The sequence below is a fragment of the Ursus maritimus genome, unplaced genomic scaffold, assembly GCF_017311325.1.
Source record: "Ursus maritimus isolate PB19 unplaced genomic scaffold, ASM1731132v1 scaffold_11, whole genome shotgun sequence".
NCBI lineage: Eukaryota > Metazoa > Chordata > Mammalia > Carnivora > Ursidae > Ursus > Ursus maritimus.
In genome coordinates, this window is record NW_024423453.1 from 21,635,929 (window position 1) to 21,657,890 (window position 21,962).

Below are 21,962 nucleotides of genomic sequence, written 5' to 3' on the forward strand. Positions count from 1 at the left end.
AATAGGGGCTCTGTGGTATAAGATACCAAAAGATTTATATAATTCCTGCAATTCTAAGAGATAAACTGAAAGAACAAATAACTGTGATGTGAGGTTAAACTATTAATTTCATGTAGAAATATGCTTTCTTAATTATGGATATCAGTCATTTTGTTCTGGAGTACTTTAAAACTATTTAAAATGTCTAAGAAGTATATTATCAAAAATTTTAAGTGATTAGAAGTAACAGAAGGGAAATTTATTTAATAATTTTTATATGATTAAAGGAGAAAATTTTGAAAAGCAGAAAAAATTGGATAACTTACTTTTGATAGCACAATTCCACTCTTAAACAAAGACATTTTCATTAGGTACATACAAGAATTAGCAGAGTAACTAAGCAAAATGAAGAAAGGAAAGAGAGGAATTACCTGGGATGTCATAATTGTATTACTCAACAATGAGGTAAATAAAATTCCAAAAAGAAAGGAAAAGAAGAGAAAAAGAAAAGTGAGAAGAGAAAAAAGGTAAAGAGCAGAAATAGGAAGGCAAATTATTACATTTCTTTTAGAAAAAAGTTAAAGGGAAATTTAGATGTACCAATTAATACTGGTGGCCAATCAACTAACAAATGATCCTTAATGTCCTATTATTTTTAAGAAACTGGGCTATTCATTTAACAGTTCCACAATTCTTATTATATACCTACCAGCATGATAAATGAAATATTAAGAATAAAGCATGAGTCCTACTCTTGAGAAGCTCACAATCTAGATTACTATCAAGAGATCCTACTACGAACCCTAAGATTACTATTAGATTAGGTGTATTTTAGAAAGATGTTAGCTTTAGATCTCCAGTAAGTATTGTAAACAATGTCATGCTATTGAATGTGAAAGAAAAAGACAGATAAAGAGAAAAGAGTACTGCCTACTTATTTTCATTTCATATAACATGGGTTTTTTTTGTTATTGATTTTCATCAGCATAAATATTAAAATCACAATTTTCAGTTTATATCAACAAGTACACTAAATGGATATTTTCACTTACCATTTCTATGTTCTCATTAGTTACATGAAGTTGCTTGGTCAGTTTTTGAAAATTGGTCAATTGATCCTACAGTAGGAAGGTAGAGGTGTACATGAATAGCATTCTGTTTATAACCCACATGTAAAATTCAAGTCTAAAATCAAGTCTGAAATCTTTATGAAATGAATGGATGAAATTCATTCAAATGAATGAAATGAATGAAATTTAGACTGAAATCAAGTCTAAAATCATTATGTCTAAGTCTAGATGAGCTGAGTTGTCTTCTGCTATTGTGTGAACAGTTGAGAAATAAGATAAAAATTTTTTTTAAATGACTACAAAATTAAGTAAGATGACAATGCAGAAACAAGTGTGGCTATTTATATTTTATATAAGGCCATTATTTCTAGAATTCACTCTATCAGTAAATAGACATGCTGGAGAGACATTGTACAATATTGAAAAACTACATTCAAACCTACTCAAAAACTACAACATAAACCCTGGCACAGGAATTGTTTCTCTCTCCCCTTCTTAAAGTTTCATGGCTTGAAAGCCCAAGTTTCAGATTGTGTGATTATCTGTTATAATCCTATTAAACACTGTATGTGCAGGTGACACAAAGCTGGAAGGGGCTATTAATACGTTGGATGACAGAAATAAGGACAAAGTATTATTTGTAAAGGCTTGTACAAAAAAACCTAACTGCATAGCTACAATAAAGGAACAAAAGTGAAAAAAGTACCACAGGACTCAGCTGACTGACCTAAATGAGGAAACAGCCTCAAAGAACTTACTTATATTAGAAACAGTTTCTAGATCTCACAGGTAAAAGCCCTTTCTTCTGATAAAATGCCGTGTGTGTGTGTGTGTGTGTGTGTGTATTTTTTTAAAATAATTTTCAACTTGAGTGTAGTTGACATACTATGTTACATTAGCTTTTTGTGTGTGTGTGTGTGTTTTATAGCTGTTTATTACCTTAATTTAAATACACACTCATATTATAAATTTACCATTTCATTCGAAGTGTCCTTTTAATCTTTAATTATAATTTTAGGGATAAGTATTTCTATTGAGTAGGTAACAGTTTTTATCTAAAGCAGAAAAGAGTATTCACTAATTCCTATGCATCTTTTAGACAGAAAACCTGTTTAAAAACATTATATATTTCTCTATACTTGTTCTGAGAGTGAGTCCATCTACCAACTCGGGCTTTTTTTGTCAAGGACTACCCAAGTTTGATTTTGATATTTAAAGTTGACAACGCTTTTCTCTTCTCTTCGCTTATCTCTCTTCTCTTTTATGACATTATATACCTGCTTGCAGAACAAGAACTCAAAACATCATTCCTCCTTCAAGATGAAAAATGTCTGAAAAACCCCTGAGTAACTTCTTCTAAAAGCTAATCAGAGCTGTAACTCTCCCTGTAGATAGACTACTTTTTGCAAGGCCTTTCAATGAGAGAAATGGCAGACACCAGAAATGTAAATTAAGACCAGTTTTGCAAGTGTTCTTCTAGAATCTGGAGTATCACCATTTTACCCATGGTGAAACCATCAGAGGGAGGTTAAGTAATTTCATTTTATTACAGTGTGAACCCAGGCCAGTCTGACTTCTAAGACTGTGGTAGTTCCACTATCCCATAATATAGTATACACTACTAGAAATGTTGATCAGAATACATAGCTAAAATAAATTGAGAATTTATTAGGTCAGGTACTGTTCCATTTACTTTGCCTCTACCTCTCAACAAACTTCAGGGAGCTCTCTATGGATTTATGAGGTTATACGTCTCTGAACTCAGTCAAACGTGGCTATTAATTAAATGCCCTTCAAGTTGTGTTTGTAAAAAATCAATTGACCTTTTTCCTTTTTTCAGAAAACAACAGGTTTCTGGCCTTGGACCAAGATGTTCTTTTACAAAAATGAGTAAATATCTAGATCTTGCTCAACTTCAAATTATTTTTTTTATTATAATAATATATTTTTATTATATTATGTTAGTCACCATACAGTACATCCCTGGTTTCTGATGTAAAGTTCGATGATTCATTAGTTGTGTATAACACCCAGTGCACCATGCAATACGTGCCCTCCTTACTACCCATCACCAGCCTATCCCATTCCCCCACCTCCTCCCCTCTGAAGTCCTCAGTTTGCTTCTCAGAGTCCATAGTCTCTCATGCTTCATTCCCCCTTCTGATTACCCCCCCTTTCTTTATCCCTTTCTTCTCCTACCGATCTTCCTATTAGCTTTAAGTGTACAACCAACATTCAACTTCTCTATACATTATGCTATGACTCACTGCAAGTATAGCTACTATCTGTCACCATACAATGCTATTACAATATCATTGACTATATTCCCTATATTGTGCCTCTTATTCCCATGACTTATTCATTTGATATCTGGAAGCCTGTATCTCCTACTTACTCCCCTTTACCCATTTTGTCCATTCTCCCCATTCCCCCTCCCTTAGAGGTAAAGGTCTTGCTCAGACTACATATGGATTATTTCCAAAACAGGGCATATATAGAAAAATCACTTTGTAAACTGTAAAGGATCATGTAAGTATTATTATGACTCCTTTAGGTAGAATTTCCAATTATGATAATAGTAACATCCATAAACTGGAATTTGAAAAGTCCATAAATGAGAATTGAAGAAAGGTGTGATAACCAATGTATTTAAACATCTGCCTTCTCAAAACCCATAGAAAAGCAATAAGAATTGGAATACTCCTTAGTTTTCAATGTTCCCAGCAGAAAAAGAACCAATGCAAGGATCATGGAGGCAGATCGTTCAATGGAATGGATGGTACTCCGAGATAATAAGTTCTTGTCAACAGAGGTATACAGCAAAAGCTTAGATGTCTACTTTGAAAGAATATAAAAATCATTCTAGCTTTAGATAGAAAGAATGCCTTAATAACCATTAAGATCTCTTCCAATTGTAAAATTCTATTCTGATTAATTTATGCTAAATACAGTTGACATCTATTTTAGAGGTAACTTTAAGGGTATTAACATTTTCACTTTACATGGTGGTGTCACTATATTTGAGCAGGTTTCTTCATTGGCCATAATCTAATGAATAGTTCCTATCATAAGCCAGGAAATAAAAGATATAAAAGCTTTGGGGATCTATTTATACAGGATCATCATATAGCTGCTTCTTAGAACTAAACACAGTTTTCACTGATAATCACATTATAAAACCTAATGTGTACTAGGCATTGCTTCAACTGTCCCAGAAATTTCTAACCAGCAAAGATCAATTTAACATAAATAACACAGTAGACACTTAGGCATTCCTCTTCAAAACAGAGTTTCTCAAGAATGAAGATATACATGAAAACTGATATACAAGAAAAACCATGAAATCCAAGATTACCTTTTGTTTTTGACTTTCAACTACATGAACCTGGACCTCAGTCATATGTTCCTGGTAAAGTCTCTGAAGTCTGTCCAACTCCTGAGAAACAGTCTGCCAGAGTTCCACAGCCTGAGTTTTTTCCTATAAAACAAAAAGAATCAAGAATTCATTAATTAGCAGGCTATTACACAGTACAAATGAATCATATTCTTTTACAGAATGAATTCTTGTATATAAATTCACAAAATAAAAATGGAATTTGTGTAAAGATGGTATAGTTGTAATATTTCTGATGATATGCACCTGTATTAAATACAATTCAGAGAAGGGGAGCCTGGGTGGCTCAGCTGATGAAGTGTCTGACCTTTGATTTTGGCTCAGGCCATGATCTCAGGGTTGTGAGACAGAGCCCCTCATTGGGCTCTGCACTGAGCATGGCACCTGCTTAAGATTCTCTCTCTCCTTCTCCCCTTCCTCTTCCTCACTCTCCCTCTCTAAAAAACCCCAAAAAACAAAACCAAATAAAACAAAAATACATTTCAGAGAATAAACCTAAAGATGAAAATCCCCTTGTTGAAATTTTCTTTTTATTCAGATTCCATAGCTAAAATTTAACTCTTAAATCAGAGACATGGATTTAAAGCACTATCTTTGTTCCATAAGAAAATGCAAGCCTTAGAAATTACTAAAGAAAGGGGGGCCTGGGTGGTGCAGTCATTAAGCATCTGCCTTCGGCTCAGGGCTTGATCCAGTGTTCTGGGATCGAGCCCCACATCAGGCTCCTCCGCTGGAAGCCTGCTTCTTCCTCTCCCACTCCCCCTGCTTGTGTTCCCTCTCTCGCTGGCTGTTTCTCTCTGTCAAATTAATAAAATAAAATCTTTAAAAAAAATTACTAAAGAAGAAAACTGCCCCTGATAAAGTACAAGATTTTTTTCAGATTGTAAAAGTAATAAATGTTGTAGAAAGTTGGGAAAATGCAGCAAAACAGAAAGCAAGAATTACCTATAATTTTACCACCTGATAGTAAATATTGCTAGCATCTGGGTATAACCATCTTTATAAATTTTGGATGTATTCATGTTTTTAAATGTGATTTTGGAAGAGAATTTTGTATTTCTGTCCTTTTAACAAAATTGGGAATCATACAGTGTACTGTTTATACTGTACGATTTTCACTTGGCATTTTATAATCAGCATTTTCTCAAGTCAGTAACTATTCTTTCAATATAGCAAGTCTCAAAGTGTGATATAGCGACCCTTAAGTCAAAATTATATCCATTATAATATGAAGACATTATTTGCCTTTTTCACTCTCATCTTCTCATGAGTGTACGCTGAAGTTCTCCAAAGTTTATATGATATGATGTCATCTCTCTGATGGGTATAATGTGGAATGTGTTCTTATGCTCCCATTTGTTTTTAAAAATGTCTGTTTTAATCTATAATATGATAAATATTGATAGATACAGAACCCACAAAAAAAGAGTTCTTTGAGGTCCATGATAATTTTTAGCATCCTGGAGAGAGGGGTCCTGAAACCAAAAAGGGTAAGAAATGCTAACCTAGTAGGAGGCATTATTCTCTTTTTATTCTCTAAAAAGAGAAGTGAAACAGGTTTTGGCCATTTGCTGAGGGTTCCTCAACAAGTTGTTGACAGAATCAGGAGGAAACCTTTACCTCTTTGATTCTAAAGCCCAAACTTTTAAAGATTTATTAATTTATTTTAAAGAGAGAGAGGTGGAGAGGGGCAGAGGGAGAGAGAATCTTAAGCAGGCTTCCTACTCAGCACGGAGCCCACTGTAGGACTTGACACAGGGCTCAATCCCACCACACTGAGACCATGACCCTAGCCAAAAAAAAAGAGTTGGATGCCCAACTGACTGTGCCACCCGGTGCCCCAAAAGCCCAAACTTTTAAATCCCAGGTCAGAACTAGTCCACCCTGTTTTAGTAAGAAGGTAACAAGGTGTAGTGAAAAGATAAGCATTTTAAGAAGATAATGAGAATATATTTAAAGTAAGCAGAGGTTCATAAATTTTAAGGAAAACTATTACTGAAGTATAATATGCATTCAGAAAACACACAAATCATGAATTTTCACAAAGTGATTGCCCCTATGTAACCAGCGCTCAGTTCAAGAAAGAGAATGTTATTACTAGTGCCTAGAAGCCTGATACCCCTCTCTTCAAGATAACTATTCCCCCAAAATAACTATCATCCTGGTTTCCACATCATCGATTAGCTTTGCTTAAAATTTACATAGTTTAAAATTTGTAGACAAACAGAATCTGGAGCCATAAGACTTGGATTCAATCCTGATTTCTGGCTGAATGATCCTGGATAATTCATTTCACTTCCTTAAGAACATTTTCTTTTCAGTAAAATCATGAGAAAGACATGTCATAACCTCAAAAGGTTGCAGTTTTACAAACCTGCCTCATGATAAGAATCATCTGGACAGTTATTAGAAAACCAAGATTGTCTAAAGCAGTGGTTCTTGTAGGACTAAACCATCAGCATTACCTTAGAACCTGTTAGAAACACAAATTACTGAGCCCAGACTTCTTGAATCAGAACCCTGGGAAAGGGAAATAATAATCTCGATTCCAAAAAGCCCTTGGGAGATTATAATGCACAAAAAAACTGAGAGCCAATGTACTAATATAAATTTTTTAAATGGTATAACTCGTCATTTGAAAAACTACAATTTAAAAGATTCCATATTGTTGGAGTTTTAAACTATTTCCAATTTTCATTATCATATATAATAGTATAATGAACATATTCACCAATTTTCACATACAGTTTCTTAGGACAGATTCCTAGAATCTATGTGATTTCCTAATCTAATTAATTGGTCAAAGGATATAAACATTTCTAAGGCTCTTATTGCCAAACTGCCCGCCAGAAAGATTTTTACAAATCACACTATCACAACAGAACAAAATACTCCAAACTAAAAATATTAAGTTAGGTACTTAATACTGTACTAGTGTTATCAGCTCCCAAGGCCATTACATTTGCTTTACCTAGCACTTTTCGCACTCAATTTTAATTCTTTACCTTGCTGTTTAGTAACGATGATGATAAAAAAATAGGTAAATTTATTAACTTTCATGTGTGTTAGGCACTACATTAAGTGCTTTATGGGAATTTTTGAATTACCGTAAGAGCTACATAAGAGAAGAATTATTATAATCTCCATATATAAACGAAGGTAAGGTACAAAGACATTTCCCAAGATCACAGAGCTAGAAAATAGAATAGAGAACAAACTCAAGAAGTTTGACGAGAGGTTTTTTTTTTTTTTAATAAAAGCCTGTTTTCCACAAAAGCAGGAACCAACACTCCCCACTGTATCCTCAACGATTAGCACACTGCTTGATATATAATAGACATCTAATTAATACTTGTGAAATAAATGAAGATATCTGAAGAGTCAAACTCTTTATGCTTATTACTTTGATAAAGCATAATAAAAAATTATTGTTTTTTACTATAAATTGTATGTAACTTAGTTTTTGTCTCTTTGGTTTGGATTCAATTAGTCTTCATGCATAACACAAAGGTCTTTCAATTTAGTGATGGATATCAAAGCAATTTTATGTTTTATCACACCTTAAAAACAAAATACATAAACATATATGCATAATAAGCAGAATATTTGACCCTACTGTTCTGATACTATTGAGTTAACACTTTCTATTATTTATACTTCATAAAATTGCCTAAACTCTCATTCAGTTAAAATTTTATATTTATTTAAAAAGTACATTATAGATTTTGTGGGAAATTGTATTTATAACCAATCAATCAGCCTTTTCCTTTCTGACCACTCAGACTCAGACATCATATCTTCTCAAGAAGTGACTGATCCAAAACGTAGCAAAAAAAATAGGACCATCTTCAGAAAAATAGTATGAGGTGGAGCAAGATGTGGAAGGAGAAAGGCAAAGAGAGGGTAAGACAGGAGGACAAAAAGATATGGAATGAGAGTACAAGTTTGGTTTAAAAAGAAAAACAGAATAAGTGATTTTGAAGTTTTAATAAAATTTAACATTGGAAATTATAGCAACAAAAGTTCTGCAGAGAGAGTCTTTTTAGAGACAGGGTTCTGCTTTTGTTTTTTTTTGAAACTACAAATCTTATCTAGTTTTCATTCCACTTCCTTTTAAAAAAATTTTTTTTTCAGTTTTATTGAGGTATGAATGACAAATAATCATTGTATATATTTAAGGTATATAAAAGAGGGTTCTTTTACATAGGGTCTATCACAATCTTTTTCCAGAGTACCAAGAATTGCATATTGTACACTAGCTTTTGATAGCCTCTTAGAAAGCCTTCATAAGCTTAAATTAATTTCCATTTATTTTTATATAAACATTTATAAATTCTTCCTGATAATATTAGTTTGAACAGAGCTCAAACTAGAACAGGAAAGTTGGAAAAGTTTGAAAGAGCATGCTTTCTCATTATTTTTTTCCTCTATTACCGTTTCAAATTCCTTCCCTTTACACATGAAAAAATAAAATCAGCGTTAAATACATGCTCCTTTATCATGGTAAATATAGCCTGTTTAAATTCAGTTTAATTTAGTCAGTTAAATGATCACTTTCATTAAGTATAAGAATTCCAAAACCAAATTTCTAGGTTATAAAAAAATGATTTTTCATAGATAATTATAAAATCAAAATTGCAATAAAGAATTTGTAATCTCCATTTATAAATGAAGAAACTGAGGCACACAGCTAGAAAGTAGAACAGAAATTCAAATCCATACAAGATAGGAGATGCCTAGGATATAAAACTGTAAATTAAAATAAAATTCCCTTATGTAGAATCACAAATTTCCGTGTTGAAAACAGGATATATATAACATAGCTTCCCAAATATTTCAATTACTATGAGGGAGGAAAAAAGGAGAAAAAGTAATTTGGAGAAGTATAATTTTTGAAAAATAGAATTCTATAATCTTTGAAAATTGAGGAAAACACTGTATCAGAAGAAAACACAGAAAAATGAAAAATATAAATTTAGGTGAGTGGATACTTATTTTTGTCTTTAAAATTTTTCTTGGGCATTGAAATATATTTTTTACAAGATTTATTATTTATTTTAGAGAGAGAAAAAGAGTGTGCACACGCATGCATGTGAACCAGCTGGGGGAGGGGCAGTGGGAGAGGGAGAGAGAGGATCTCAAGCAGACTCTCCACTGAGCACTGAGCCAGATGCAGGGCTCAATCTCACGACCCTGAGATCATGACCTGAGCCGAAATCGAGAGTCAGATGCCCAAGTCACTGACCGCACAGGCACTCCTGGTATTAAAATATTTTTCTAAAAAATATTTAATTAATTTATTTGATAGAGAGAGACACAGTGAGAGAGGGAACACAAGCAGGGGGAGTGGGAGAGGGAGAAGCAGGCTTCCCACTGAGCAGGAAGCCCAATGTGGGGCTCAATCCCAGGACCCTGGGATCATGACCTGAGCAGAAGGCAGGCGCTTAATGACTGAGCCACCCAGGCACCCCTAAAATATTTTTATAAGACACAAAAATCATGTCAAAAGATTTATGATTCAGTTAAAATATACATTTGGTAGCTACATTTTTAACAACCAGGGAGGGTATATATTATGAATTTTGTTACCTCTTAACTATTCTTGTAAATTGTAGAAAATCAGTAAGTATAATTTTACTATTCTGTTATTAGCATTCATAAATAATGATTAACACAGATTTTAAAAATTCTGTTTATTCAGAATATAGTTTTAAAAACTTTATAGCACTCACTTGATTGGCTAGTTGTAATTGTTCTCGTAGATTGGTGACTGTTTCATCATCTGTATATATATCATTTCCCATGTCTACGCCAAAGGGAAGGGTCTCCAGTTGCTTTTCAACAGCATCTTTTAATTCGCTGTGCAACCTTTAGAAAAAAGAGTTAACACAGTAATCATATAAATTCATTTTACCAACAGTAATCATTGTTTCAAGGTAAACAAACATTTGGGTCAAAAAACATTCCTTAAAAAAATTCTTTACACAGGGGCGCCTGGGTGGCACAGCGGTTAGGCATCTGCCTTCGGCTCAGGGCGTGATCCCAGAGTTCTGGGATCGAGCCCCACGTCAGGCTCTTCCTCTACGAGCCTGCTTCTTCCTCTCCCACTCCCCCTGCTTGTGCTCCCTCTCTCGCTGGCTGTCTCTCTCTCTGTCGAATAAATAAATAAAATCTTTAAAAAAAAAAAAAATTCTTTACACAAAAATAAATTTTAAGTAGACCTCAAAAATTAAATTGTTAACCACCATTAAATACTGTGCTATGAAAATAAAAATACAACAATTTCAAATGCATTAAATTTGTCAGAATTAATTTAAGAATAATTCAGTCTGTCCTAAGGAGATTTTAGGTATTCAAGAAAGTAAAATTCAGATATTACACTCTATTAATTTATGAAACAGGCCATTCAGAAAAAAAATGTAAATGTAACAGTGGTTTCATCTAGTCAATTAAAAGGAAATGGGATATATGATTTCTCTCATCTATGGAATATAAGAACTAGGATGATTGGTAGGGGAAGAAAGGGATGGGGGGGTAATCAGACAGGGGAATGAAACATGAGAGACTATGGACTATGAGAAACAAACTGAGGGCCTCAGAGGGGAGGGGAGTGGGGGAATGGGATAGACCGGTGATGGGTAGTAAGGAGGGCACGTATTGCATGGTGCACTGGGTGTTATACGCAACTAATGAATCATCGAACTTTACATCGGAAACTGGGGATGTACTGTACGGTGACTAACATAATATAATAAAAAAGCATTAAAAAAAAAGGAAATGGGATATAAAATATTGTAGAGTTATTTATTTTCTTCATCATGTTTCCCAAAACTCAGGTAACATTTTACTAAATCCAGTTAATAAACAGAGTAGAATAAAATTGTTGCTGGTTATAAAATCAAGATGATTAGCGGCTTTATTTTTCAGCATATTTTACGTAAGCTTGACCAAAACTCTGAATGCCTTAAATTCAATATTAATCTGAACATTAAATTACAGATATTTTATATTTTAAAACAGCTACCAAAAGAAAGCTATAGAAAGGTACATCTAAAAAAACTAAGTTTTACTTTAAAATGATACAAACCTAAAAGGAAAAATATTTTTGTAATATTAGAAAAACTTGAAAAACTTTAATGCATAAATTGTAAGCAGAAAATGTTATTTATGATAAACACACCTCAAGGTAGTTTCCCAAAGAAACGGTACCCATGTATTTAAAATAAAGAGAATTACCTACTGATATTAAAAATCTCCTTTGAAACTAGGAAAAAATCAATCTTAATTTTTAGAATATATTTACAGAAAACAAAGTTCATCAAACACAATGGAACTCATAGGATAATAAACTTTAGAAACAACAAAAAAATTAATTACTCCCTAAGGAAAGGCCAGAGGCTGCTAATTATTCCCTAGTTAAGAATTTTATCAATAATACAAACATTCATATTTTAAAATATTTCTAGTATTTTTATTTTTTTGTATTTATTAAGTTTTTAATTCTAATTCCAATATAGTTAACACACAGTGTTATATTAGTTTCAGCAATTCAACAATTCTACACATTACTTAGTGCTCATCACAAGTGCACTCCTTAATCCCCATCATCTATTTCACCCATTCCCCCAACCACCTCCCCCTGGCAACCATCAGTTTGTTCTCTATATAGGTCTTTTCTCCACCCCCTCGGGGATGCCGATGATTCTAACATTGGATCTTTTCATTGAGTCAGTAATCTCCCGTAACCTACATTCGTGGGCTTGGATTTTTTTAAGAGCAGCTTCTGTTTTGGTTTTTTCCTCTATTAACCCATCCTCCAATTCACTAACCCGTTCCTCTGCTTCTGTGACCCTGGCCGTCAGAGCCTCTAGTTTTGCCTGCATTTGGCTCATAGAATTTTTAATTTCTGTCAGATTCGCTCTCATTTCTGTCCTTAGGGATTCTATATTCTCAGTAACCTTTTCGTTAATAGTTTTTTCAATTCTACTCATCATTTTGACCATCGTTACTCTGAATTCCATTTCTGATACTTTGGTTACATCCATATCCATTATTTCTGTGGCAGAGGCCACAGACTCACTGTCTTTTTTTTGCTGGGGGGGGCTTCTCCTTTTTGTCATTCTGATGAGGAGAGGTTGCGGGGTTGTCCAGAGCCCAAATTATTGACTGGGTCCCAGGCTGTGCCCCTTGTTTTTTAGGGATCTTAGGGATGTGGGCTTCTTCTTTAAAGATTTTATTTATTTATTTATGTGGCAGCCAACCAGCGAGAGAGGGAACAGAAGCAGGGGAGTGGGAGAGGAAGAAGCAGGCTCCCAGCGGAGGAGCCCGATGAGGGACTCCTTTCCGGAACGCCGGGATCATGCCCTAAGCCGAAGGCAGGCGCTCAATGACTGCACCACCCAGGCGCCCGGGTTGTGGGCTTCTTGATTTTTCAGCCTGCCTTCTGGGGGAGGGGCCTGCCGTGCCGATACTCAGGCAACCCTGTTTGGGTAGAGTCTCCGTGTCCCCTGCGAGGGGGGATGGGGATGGGCACTCTGAGCCAGTATTTCCAGGCTTTTGTTCTCTGGCGGCTTTCCATGGCTGTTTGCTGTGCCTCTTCTGAGAGTCAGAGCAGCAGCGGCCGAATTTCAGCCTCTGTCACAGAACAGAGGGATTGCGGCCCGTTCTCTACTAATGTTCTGGCCACTTTAACTCTGTTACTGTTGGTGCTGCTCAACCCTGCAGCGTCCCGGGATGTGCGCCCCACACCCAGCGTCCCAGCCCTCACTTCCAGGGCAGGTGCGTCTCTGTCCTTTGTGTTTCTAACACCGCCAGCCGCCAGCCGCCCCGTGCGCGCTCTGGAAGCTCCCGGTCTCAGTCTGGATCCAGTGAGCGCACCGGGATTCCGGTGTTCCGCGAGATGCCTGGTGGCGCGCGCACCCGGCTCACGGTCTCAGTCTGCTGTTTTGCGGGTGCCATCCGTGAGCCCCGCCCGCTCTCTTGTGACTACCGCTTCCCGGCACCTGAACGTGGCGGCTCCCTCCCCTTCCATTTATCTTCCGATATCTGTGCATAGTTTGATGGCTTCCCGCTTTGTACCTCAATACTCAGCGCTGGAGATGTTCATTTGTAGAGATCCAGATGCATCTTCCTGCATCTCAGGCTGGTTCCGTGGTTGTTTAGGCTGGTCTGGTACCTATCCAGCTCGACTCAGGGGGACCGGCTGAAAAAGGTGTCTCCTACTCCTCCGCCATCTTAACTCCTCCACCTGTTCTCTATATAGGTCTGTTTCTTGGTTTGTCTCTCTCTTTTCTTCCCCCACTTTGTTCATCTGTTTTGTTTCTTAAATTCCACACATGAATGAAATCGTACAGTATTTGTCTTTCTCCAACTAACTTATTTCACTTAGCATTATACTCTAACTCCATCCATGTCATTGCAAATGGCAAGATTTCATTCTTTTTTATGGCTGAATAATATTCCATTGTATGTATGTACACATACACAACTTCTTTACCCACTCATCTATTGATGGACCCTTGGGCTGCTTCCATAATTTGGCTATTGTAAATAATGCTGCAATAAATATATGGGTGCATATATTTTTTCAAATCAGTGTTTCTATGGGTAAATACCCAGTAGTATGATTGCTGGATTGTAGGGTAGTTTTTTACTTTTTTGAGGAACTTCCATACTGTTTTCTATAGTGGCTACACCAGTTTACATTCCCATCAACACTGCACAAGGGTTCCTTTTTCTCCACATCCTTGCCAACACTTTTGGTTTCTTGTGTTTCTGATTTTAACCATTCTGACAGGTGTAAGGTAATATCTAACTGTGGTTTTGAAATGATTTCCCTGATAAGGAGTGATGTTGAACCTGTTGAGCATCTATATGTCTTCTTTGGAGAAATATCTGTTTGTGTCTTCTGCCCATTTTTAAATTGGATTATTTGGTTTTTTGGTGTTGAGTTATATAAATTCTTTATACATTTTGAATACTAACTGCTTAGGAGATATGTCATTTACAAATTTCTTCTTCCATTCTGTAAGTTGCCTTTTAGTTTTGTTGATTGTTTCCTTTGCTACGCACAAGCTATTTATTTTGATGTAGTCTCAGTGTTTTATTTTTGCTTTTGTTTCCCTTGCCTCAGGGGACCTATCTAAAAAAAATGTTGCTTTAGCTGATGTCAGAGACATTTCTGCCTATGCTCTCTTCTAGGATTTTTATGGTTTCAGGTCTCACATTTAGGTCTTTCACCCATTTTGGATTAATTTTTGTGCATGGTGTAAGAAAATGGTCCAGTTTCATTCTTTTGCATGTAGCTGACCAGTTTCCCCACACCGTTTGTTGAAGAGACTGTCTTTTTCCCATTGCATATCTTACCTCTTTTGTCAAAGATTGACTATATAATCATGGGTTTGTTTAAATATTTCTAGTATTTTAAAAAATATTTACTTTATAATATAAAACATAATAAGAGTTTTAAAAAAGCCATCCCAAGTCCCAGAGAAAAACCATCATTAATGGTGTGGTATATTTTCTAGCAGAATTTTTGCTCTCCATTAAAAATAGACAGATACACCACACTGTTAATATTTTATAACTGCCTTTAAAACGGTATTACTGAAACATATGCATTCTTTCAGATTATAAAATATTTTCCTATAAATACTTCAATGATGGCATAATATTCCATTATTTCCATTATACAGATATTTGCATCATAAGTCAACTCAGGTAAACCCCCTACAGTAATTTTAAATGAAATAAAAAATAGTAAAATTAATATTCACTTAGTACACTAAAAAATTAGAAACATCGAGAATTAAACGTTTTATTTCTTTGTAAAAAAAAAACTCATCCCTTATAATCAACAGTACAGTTGTAAACAAAAGTAAGACAGTTATTAGTATTTTTACAAAAATTTTTAAAGGCCACAGAAAAATCATAATCTTCACCCATTGATTATTAAGATCACTTTCCGGAGTTTCAGCTTGCATGGTCATTTTTATAGTCCTGCACTATGATACATAGCAAGGACTGCCTACGTATAGCTTATTTTTGTTTTAGTATCTCTGGTCCACAGAGATGGGGTATCCAATCTTGCAGTTTACAGTGCCTTCTGTCTCTTGCCCAACGTGCCCAGATTCCCCAGGTGTTTTATAATTTCGGGTTTAGTTTACTGACTTTTTTCTAACCTGTTTTGCAAATTCTTAGAAATCACTGATTTTTAGATTTTCTTTCCTAATATATACAGTTAAGACTTTGAATTTCCCTCTAAGAATGGACTTAGCTGCACCTATAAGCTTTGTTGCTTTATTTTCATTATCAACCAGTTAAAAGTATGCTCTAATTTCTCACTGTTAATCCTCTGACCTTTAAGTAATATTTAGAAGCTGCTTAACTAAAGAACAGTTGGGGATTTTCTAGTTACCTTTAAAAAAACTGATTTCTAGTATAATTTTCACTGTCATCAAAGAACATAAGCAGAGTAATTTTGATACTTTAAAAATTCCTCAGTTACTTTTTTGAACTGGTTAATTGTGGAAATGTTATATGTGTACTTAGAATGAATATGTATTCTGAAGGTTTTGGGTATTAGTATTCAATATATGTCCCTTACAGATTCGTTAACTGCATTGTTCAAATATTTTTTTTTTTCTGATTTTTTCGATTACTAAGAGCCACTTGTTTTTATTTCCTGCTATTATGGTTTTTCTCTGGGGTTTGGGGTGCCTTTTTTAAAATTCTTGTCATAGGGACGCCTGGGTGGCTTAGTCGGTTACACATCTGCCTTTGGCTCAGGTCATGATCCCAGGGTCTGGGACTGAGTCCCACATTCAGCTCCTTGCTCAGCAGGAAGCCTGATTCTCCCTTCTGCCTGCTTCTCCTTCTGACTGCTTCTCCCTCTGCTTGTGCTCGAGCTCTCTCTTTCTAATAAAATCTTTAAAAAAATTCTTGTTAAAGTATTGGTCATTTTTCTCTTATGATAGAAAATTCTATCAGAAAAAGTAAATATTTAAAAAAATTGTATAGCATATTTAAAAATAACCTTTTGTTATTGATACTTTTAAGTACTTTTAAAAAATTTAATTGGTCTGTCTTGCTACTCAGTGCTATAATCGAATTTTTTGATTCTAGAAGAACAGAAAAAGTGAAAAATTTCCATTCTGAGCCTTTGTTATTGAGTACTTACAAATTTAAAACTGTCACATCTTTTGGGAAAATTGAATCTTTTATCATTATGAAATATCGCTTTTATCTCTAATAATCTGTTCTGCATTAAAGTCTACTGTGTCCGATATTATCAGCTTTCTTTTGGTTAGCACTTGCATGGTATATCTATTTTCCATCCTTTTATTTGCATCCATTCTATATTACATTTTAGGAATCTCTCTGGTAAGTACGTAGGTTTCTTTTTTTAATCTCCTCTGATACATGACTTTTAATTGTAGCATGTAATACACTGAAATTTAATATAATTACTGATATATTTGGGTTTATATCTACTACCTTAGTATTTGTTTCTATATGCCCTGCCTATTATGATTTTCTCTCCTTTCATGCTTTCTTTTGATTACTTTTTTTAATGTGTTCACTTTAGGTGACTTTTTAAAAAATAAGACTTAATTTTTGAGCAGTTTTAGGTTTACAGCAAAAATGAGCAGAAAGTAGAGAGATTCCCCAATAAAGCCCTTGGCCCCCCTCAGCATAACCCCCCCCCCCACCAGCGTGGTATATTTTGTTGCTACTGATAAACCTACACTGACACAATTACCCAAAGTCTATAGTTGCTACTGATAAACCTACACTGACATAATTACCCAAAGTCTATCCATTAGGATTCACTCTCAGCTTTATACATCCTACAATGACATGTATCAGTCACTAGTGTCTTACAGAATAGTTTCACTGTCCTAAAAATCTTATGTGCTCTGCCTTTTCATCCTTTCTACTCTCACCCCTTCCCCCCAGCCCCTGGCAACTACTGATCATTTTATTGTCTCTACAGTTTTTTTTTTTTTTTTTTTAAAGATTCTTTATTTGAGAGAAGGAGTGTGTGTGTGTGCGCGCGTGTGTGCAAGCATGGTCGGGGGAGGAGCAGAAGGCAAGGGAGAGACAGTCTTAGGCAGACTGTGGGGCTTGAATTCACGACTCCAAGATCATGACCTGAACCAAAGTTAAGACTTGGATGCCCAACTGACTGCGCCACCCAGGCGACCCTTGTCTCCATAGTTTTGCCTTTTCCAGAATGTCACAATCTGTAGCCTTTTCAGATTTGCTTCTTTCACTTAGCAGTTTCTTTTTAGGGGCCCTCCATATCTGCTGCTGGCTTGATAGTTAATTCCTTTTTATTGCTGAATAATATACCATAGTTTGGATATACCACAGTTTATTTATCCATTCACGTACAGAAGGACATCTTGGTTGTTTCCAAACTTTGGCAATTGTGAATAAAGCTGCCATAAACATTCATGTGCAGGTTTTTGTGTAGACATAAGTTGTCAAGTCCTTTAGGTAAATATCAAGGAGTATGACCACTATTGTTACGGTAGTAAGTTTCATTTTTTAAGAAATGACCGAACTGTCTTCCTAGGTGACTGTACATTTTGTTTTCCCACCAGCAATGAGTGAGGGTTCCTGTTGTTCTATATGTTTTTTTATTAGTCTATTTTTCTATGTATTAGCTTGCAAGTTATATGATTCTTTACTTTCAGTGCCTACCCTGGAGATTATAACATGCATACAGAACTAGCAAAACTCTAAATTAAGTAAGTATTCTATTTCTTTTGGGTAAAGCTGGAAGCTGAGAATATTTTAACTCTATTTACCCTTTTCCCAAGTTTATGATATTGCTGCCTTGTATTTTAATTCTCCACAGATAATTAGAGACAATTAGAGATTCTCTACAGATATTTTAGAGACATTATTATTATTTCAGAATAGTTGATCTTCATTAAACTTTCTCCCATAGTTACCCTTTCCTTTCTTTTTGTAGAACATCCTTCTAAGATTTTAATTTTGCTAATGATAATTTTCTCAATTTCTTTTCATCTAAAAATGTACTTATATGACTTCTAGAAAAATGTTTCACTATATAATTTTAAGTTAATAGTTTTTCTTTCAGCTTTGAAGATATTCCACTGTTTCCTGATTTCCATCATTTCTGTTGAGAAGTTCACTTATGTCTTAACTGCTGTTTCTTTGAAGATAATTTTTCGGCTTTAAACATTTTTAAAAATTGTCTTTGATTTTGTATTTGATCTTATAATAATGTATCTATAGTTTTTGTACTATCCTGCTTATGATACATGGTGTTTCTTTAATTTGTGGATTGATGTCTCTCTGCCCTCTCTTTCTGGGACTTAAGTTATATGAATTTTAGCTCTTTTCACTATTTCCCTTGTGTCTCCTACATTATTTCCTGTATTTTTTTCTTTCCTTTTGTCTCTCTGATCTTCATTCGGAATATCTTTTTCAGACTTGGACTGCATTCCATTAATTCTCTCTTTAGTTATATCTTATTTCATTACTGTATTTTTTTTTTTTTTTCAGTTTCAGAATTTCAGTTTGGTCTTTTTTTAGCATACCCTGTTCTCTTATCAACATTCTCAAAATTGCCTTTTTTCATTGAACATATTAAGCAGAGTTATTTTAAAGACCAATCCTGTGGATTTTTTCTATTGCCTATTATTTCTTATCATTTTTTAAAACTCTGCTGTCTTTAAAATATGAGCCAGATATTACATGTAAAAAAATATTTGGAGAAAGTTTGAGGCCTAGCAATAATGTTATCTTCTTCTAAAATGGTCTTTTTTTTTTTCCCCAGGTGGCTAGGTGCATTATCAATCTCTGATCACCTTGTATCTATATCTGAGATACAGATAATTCCAAGCTATGTTTCAGATCTTTTTAGGACTAGTATATTTTGGGGGTCACTCTTACTCCTAGACTATCCCAATCCAATGCCTGGAAAGTTCCTGAGCCACTCACCCTCAAATCTGATGGGCCCTGACTTTCAATTTTAATCTCTCTAGCCCTATGAATTTGTTTCAAGCTCAGTTTTTCAACCTCTCTTCACCTCTTCCAGGATAGGGAGATGAGCCTAGGGGAAGGCAGCTCCAAAGGCAGGCTCATATCCCTGGATTTCATTATTTTCCCGGTCTTGCCCTATAATTCCCCACTGAGTCCAATTCATTTAAATACATGTGATTGTTGTCAAAATTTTGTCTCAATTTTCTAGTTTTTGTCTAGAATTTCTAGTTTTTCTCAGAAGTCTGATTACCTAGTCTTGATATCATTGTAAACTAAACTCTCTAGTTCACTTATTTTCAACTTTATTTTTCAATTAATTAAAAATGTTCTAAGTGGGGGGGGGCGCCTGGGTGACACAGCGGTTAAGCATCTGCCTTCGTCTCAGGGCGTGATCCTGGCGTTATGGGATCAAGCCCCATGTCAGGCTCCTCTGCTGTGAGCCTGCTTCTTCCTCTCCCACTCCCCCTGCTTGTGTTCCCTCTCTTGCTGGCTGTCTCGATATGTCAAATAAATAAATAAAATCTTTAAAAAAAAATGTTCTAAGTGGGGCGCCTGGGTGGCTCGGTCGTTAAGCGTTTGCCTTTGGCTCAGGGCGTGATCCCAGGGTCCTGGGATCGAGCCCCGCATGGGGCTCCCTGCTCTGCCGGGAGCTGGCTTCTTCCTCTCCCACTCCCCCTGCTTGTGTTCCCTCTCTCACTGGCTGTCTCTCTCTCTCTCTGTCAAATAAATAAATAAATAAATAAATAAATAAAATCTTTTAAAAAAATTAAAAAAATAAATAAAAATGTTCTAAGTACCAGTCTGGCTACATCTCGCTAGTTTGATATGTTGTTTATTCTAAAACGTGTTTAATTTTAGTTTTCAATTCCTTTTCATCTCAGGAGTTAGCTAGAAATGTAGTTAAAAAATTATTTGTGCCTGGTTTTTTTGCCCTTGTTTTCTTTGAAACATAACTGTAATAATAAATTTGTAAATACTGATTAAATGAATTTTATCTAATTCTCCAAAGATATTAGCAATATAATTGAGAAAATAAAGCCATTTAATTACTGCAAAGATTTAAGGAATTAATCTTTTTCAAAGCATCATTTTTTTATGTATTGTTAGCAAATCTTGAAGATTAGACATCAATAATTTAATCACGTTCAACAAATATCTGAAGAGGTATTATATACAAGATAGTAAGACTTCTGGTTCTAGTTGTACTTATTCAAATATATAATAATTAAGTCAAAATATAAGATCCTTAGGGCCACCTGGGTGGCTCAGTCGGTTAAGCATCTGCCTTCTGCTCATGTCATGATCCCAGGGTCCTGGGATTAAGCCCCACATTGGGCTCCCTGCTCAGCAGAGAGCCTGCTTCTCCCTCTCCCCCTGCTACTCCCCCTCTGCTGCTCTCCCCACCTCTCTGTCAAATAAATGAATAAAATCTTAAAAAAAAAAAATGTAAGAGCTTTGGTAAAATAAAGAAAGTTCCATCATTTTGATGGCTTGATAGTAAGAAGAGAAATCACATAAAGCTTTGTGGAGGCAGACAGTGTTATGCTTATTATTTTTTTAATAACATTTTTATTTATTTATTTATCAGAGAGAGAGCGCATGCACACAAGCAGGGGGAGGGACAGACAGAGGGAGAAGCAGGCTCCCAACCGTGCAAGGAGCCCAATGCGGGACTTCATCCCAGGACCCTGGGATCATGACCTGAGCCGAAGGCAGACGTTTAACCAACTGAGCCACCCAGGCAGCCTTATCTTTATTATTAATAACTAATAGCATTAATTTTTTTCTGCTGTCACCACTGATTAGTTGATCTCTATTTTCTAGTGCAACTTCTAGAAAAAGTCAGTCTTACTGGTTTAGCTAATTGCAAAACTGATTTGTTAAGAGAACTGATACATAGGCCACACTTAGGGAGCTAGACAATCAGGAAGCAAATATACCAAATGCTGGTTCCAAGATCACACCTTTTTGTATGAGACCCTGGGATTAGGATATTACTGTCAGAGAGTTATTGCCTGCAGGAACATCTGGCCTTAGCTTCGATAGAAGTGGCTGCCCAGAATTATTAGCTCCAGAGCTACACTACACTTGTTAGATTCATAGCCACAGATATAGATCCTTAGATACTGCTTCTCCTCCTACTTATCTCCTAATTTAGGTCTCTTATAAGTACCTATCATTAGCAGAACCTAATTCATATCCTGAGCTAGTTTTTAGTTTTCCAGCCTCTGTAGTACAGGAAGGCATATTAAAAAGAGGCTGGAACAGTCAATCTACATCATAGCTGCATGAACCTGTTATTATGATCACACAATTTAATTAAATATGACCCAAAGTGGTAAAATTAAAGTATAAAAGAGTTTTCCCCCCATGAAACCTAAACTGAAAATAAAAGGCTCAATAAAGATGAGTCATTAAATAACTACTGTTGAATTAGAGGTAAATAAAGTAATTACAAAAAGTCACAAAAATTATAAAATCACAGCAGATCAAAAGGAGAT

The 21,962-nt window shown here is 35.3% G+C and overlaps 1 protein-coding gene across 6 annotated transcripts in view; it reads right to left on the reverse strand.

Moving 5' to 3' along the window:
- Positions 1 to 21,962, reverse strand: part of SCLT1 (sodium channel and clathrin linker 1) — a 193,217-nt gene that overhangs the window by 140,308 nt on the left and 30,947 nt on the right. For 5 of the 6 annotated variants that reach the window (XR_570736.2, XM_008699737.2, XM_008699736.2 and 2 more), the window contains 3 exons: positions 10,176 to 10,311; positions 4,405 to 4,527; positions 1,032 to 1,097 (listed from right to left, as the gene is read on the reverse strand). Coding sequence is in view for 5 of the 6 variants with exons in the window: in XM_008699737.2 (XP_008697959.2) it covers positions 1,032 to 1,097; positions 4,405 to 4,527; positions 10,176 to 10,311 (325 nt within the window). In the remaining variant the exon portion in view is untranslated. The remainder of the gene's footprint in view (positions 1 to 1,031; positions 1,098 to 4,404; positions 4,528 to 10,175; positions 10,312 to 21,962) is intronic. The other variant, XM_040626301.1, reaches the window with a different exon arrangement.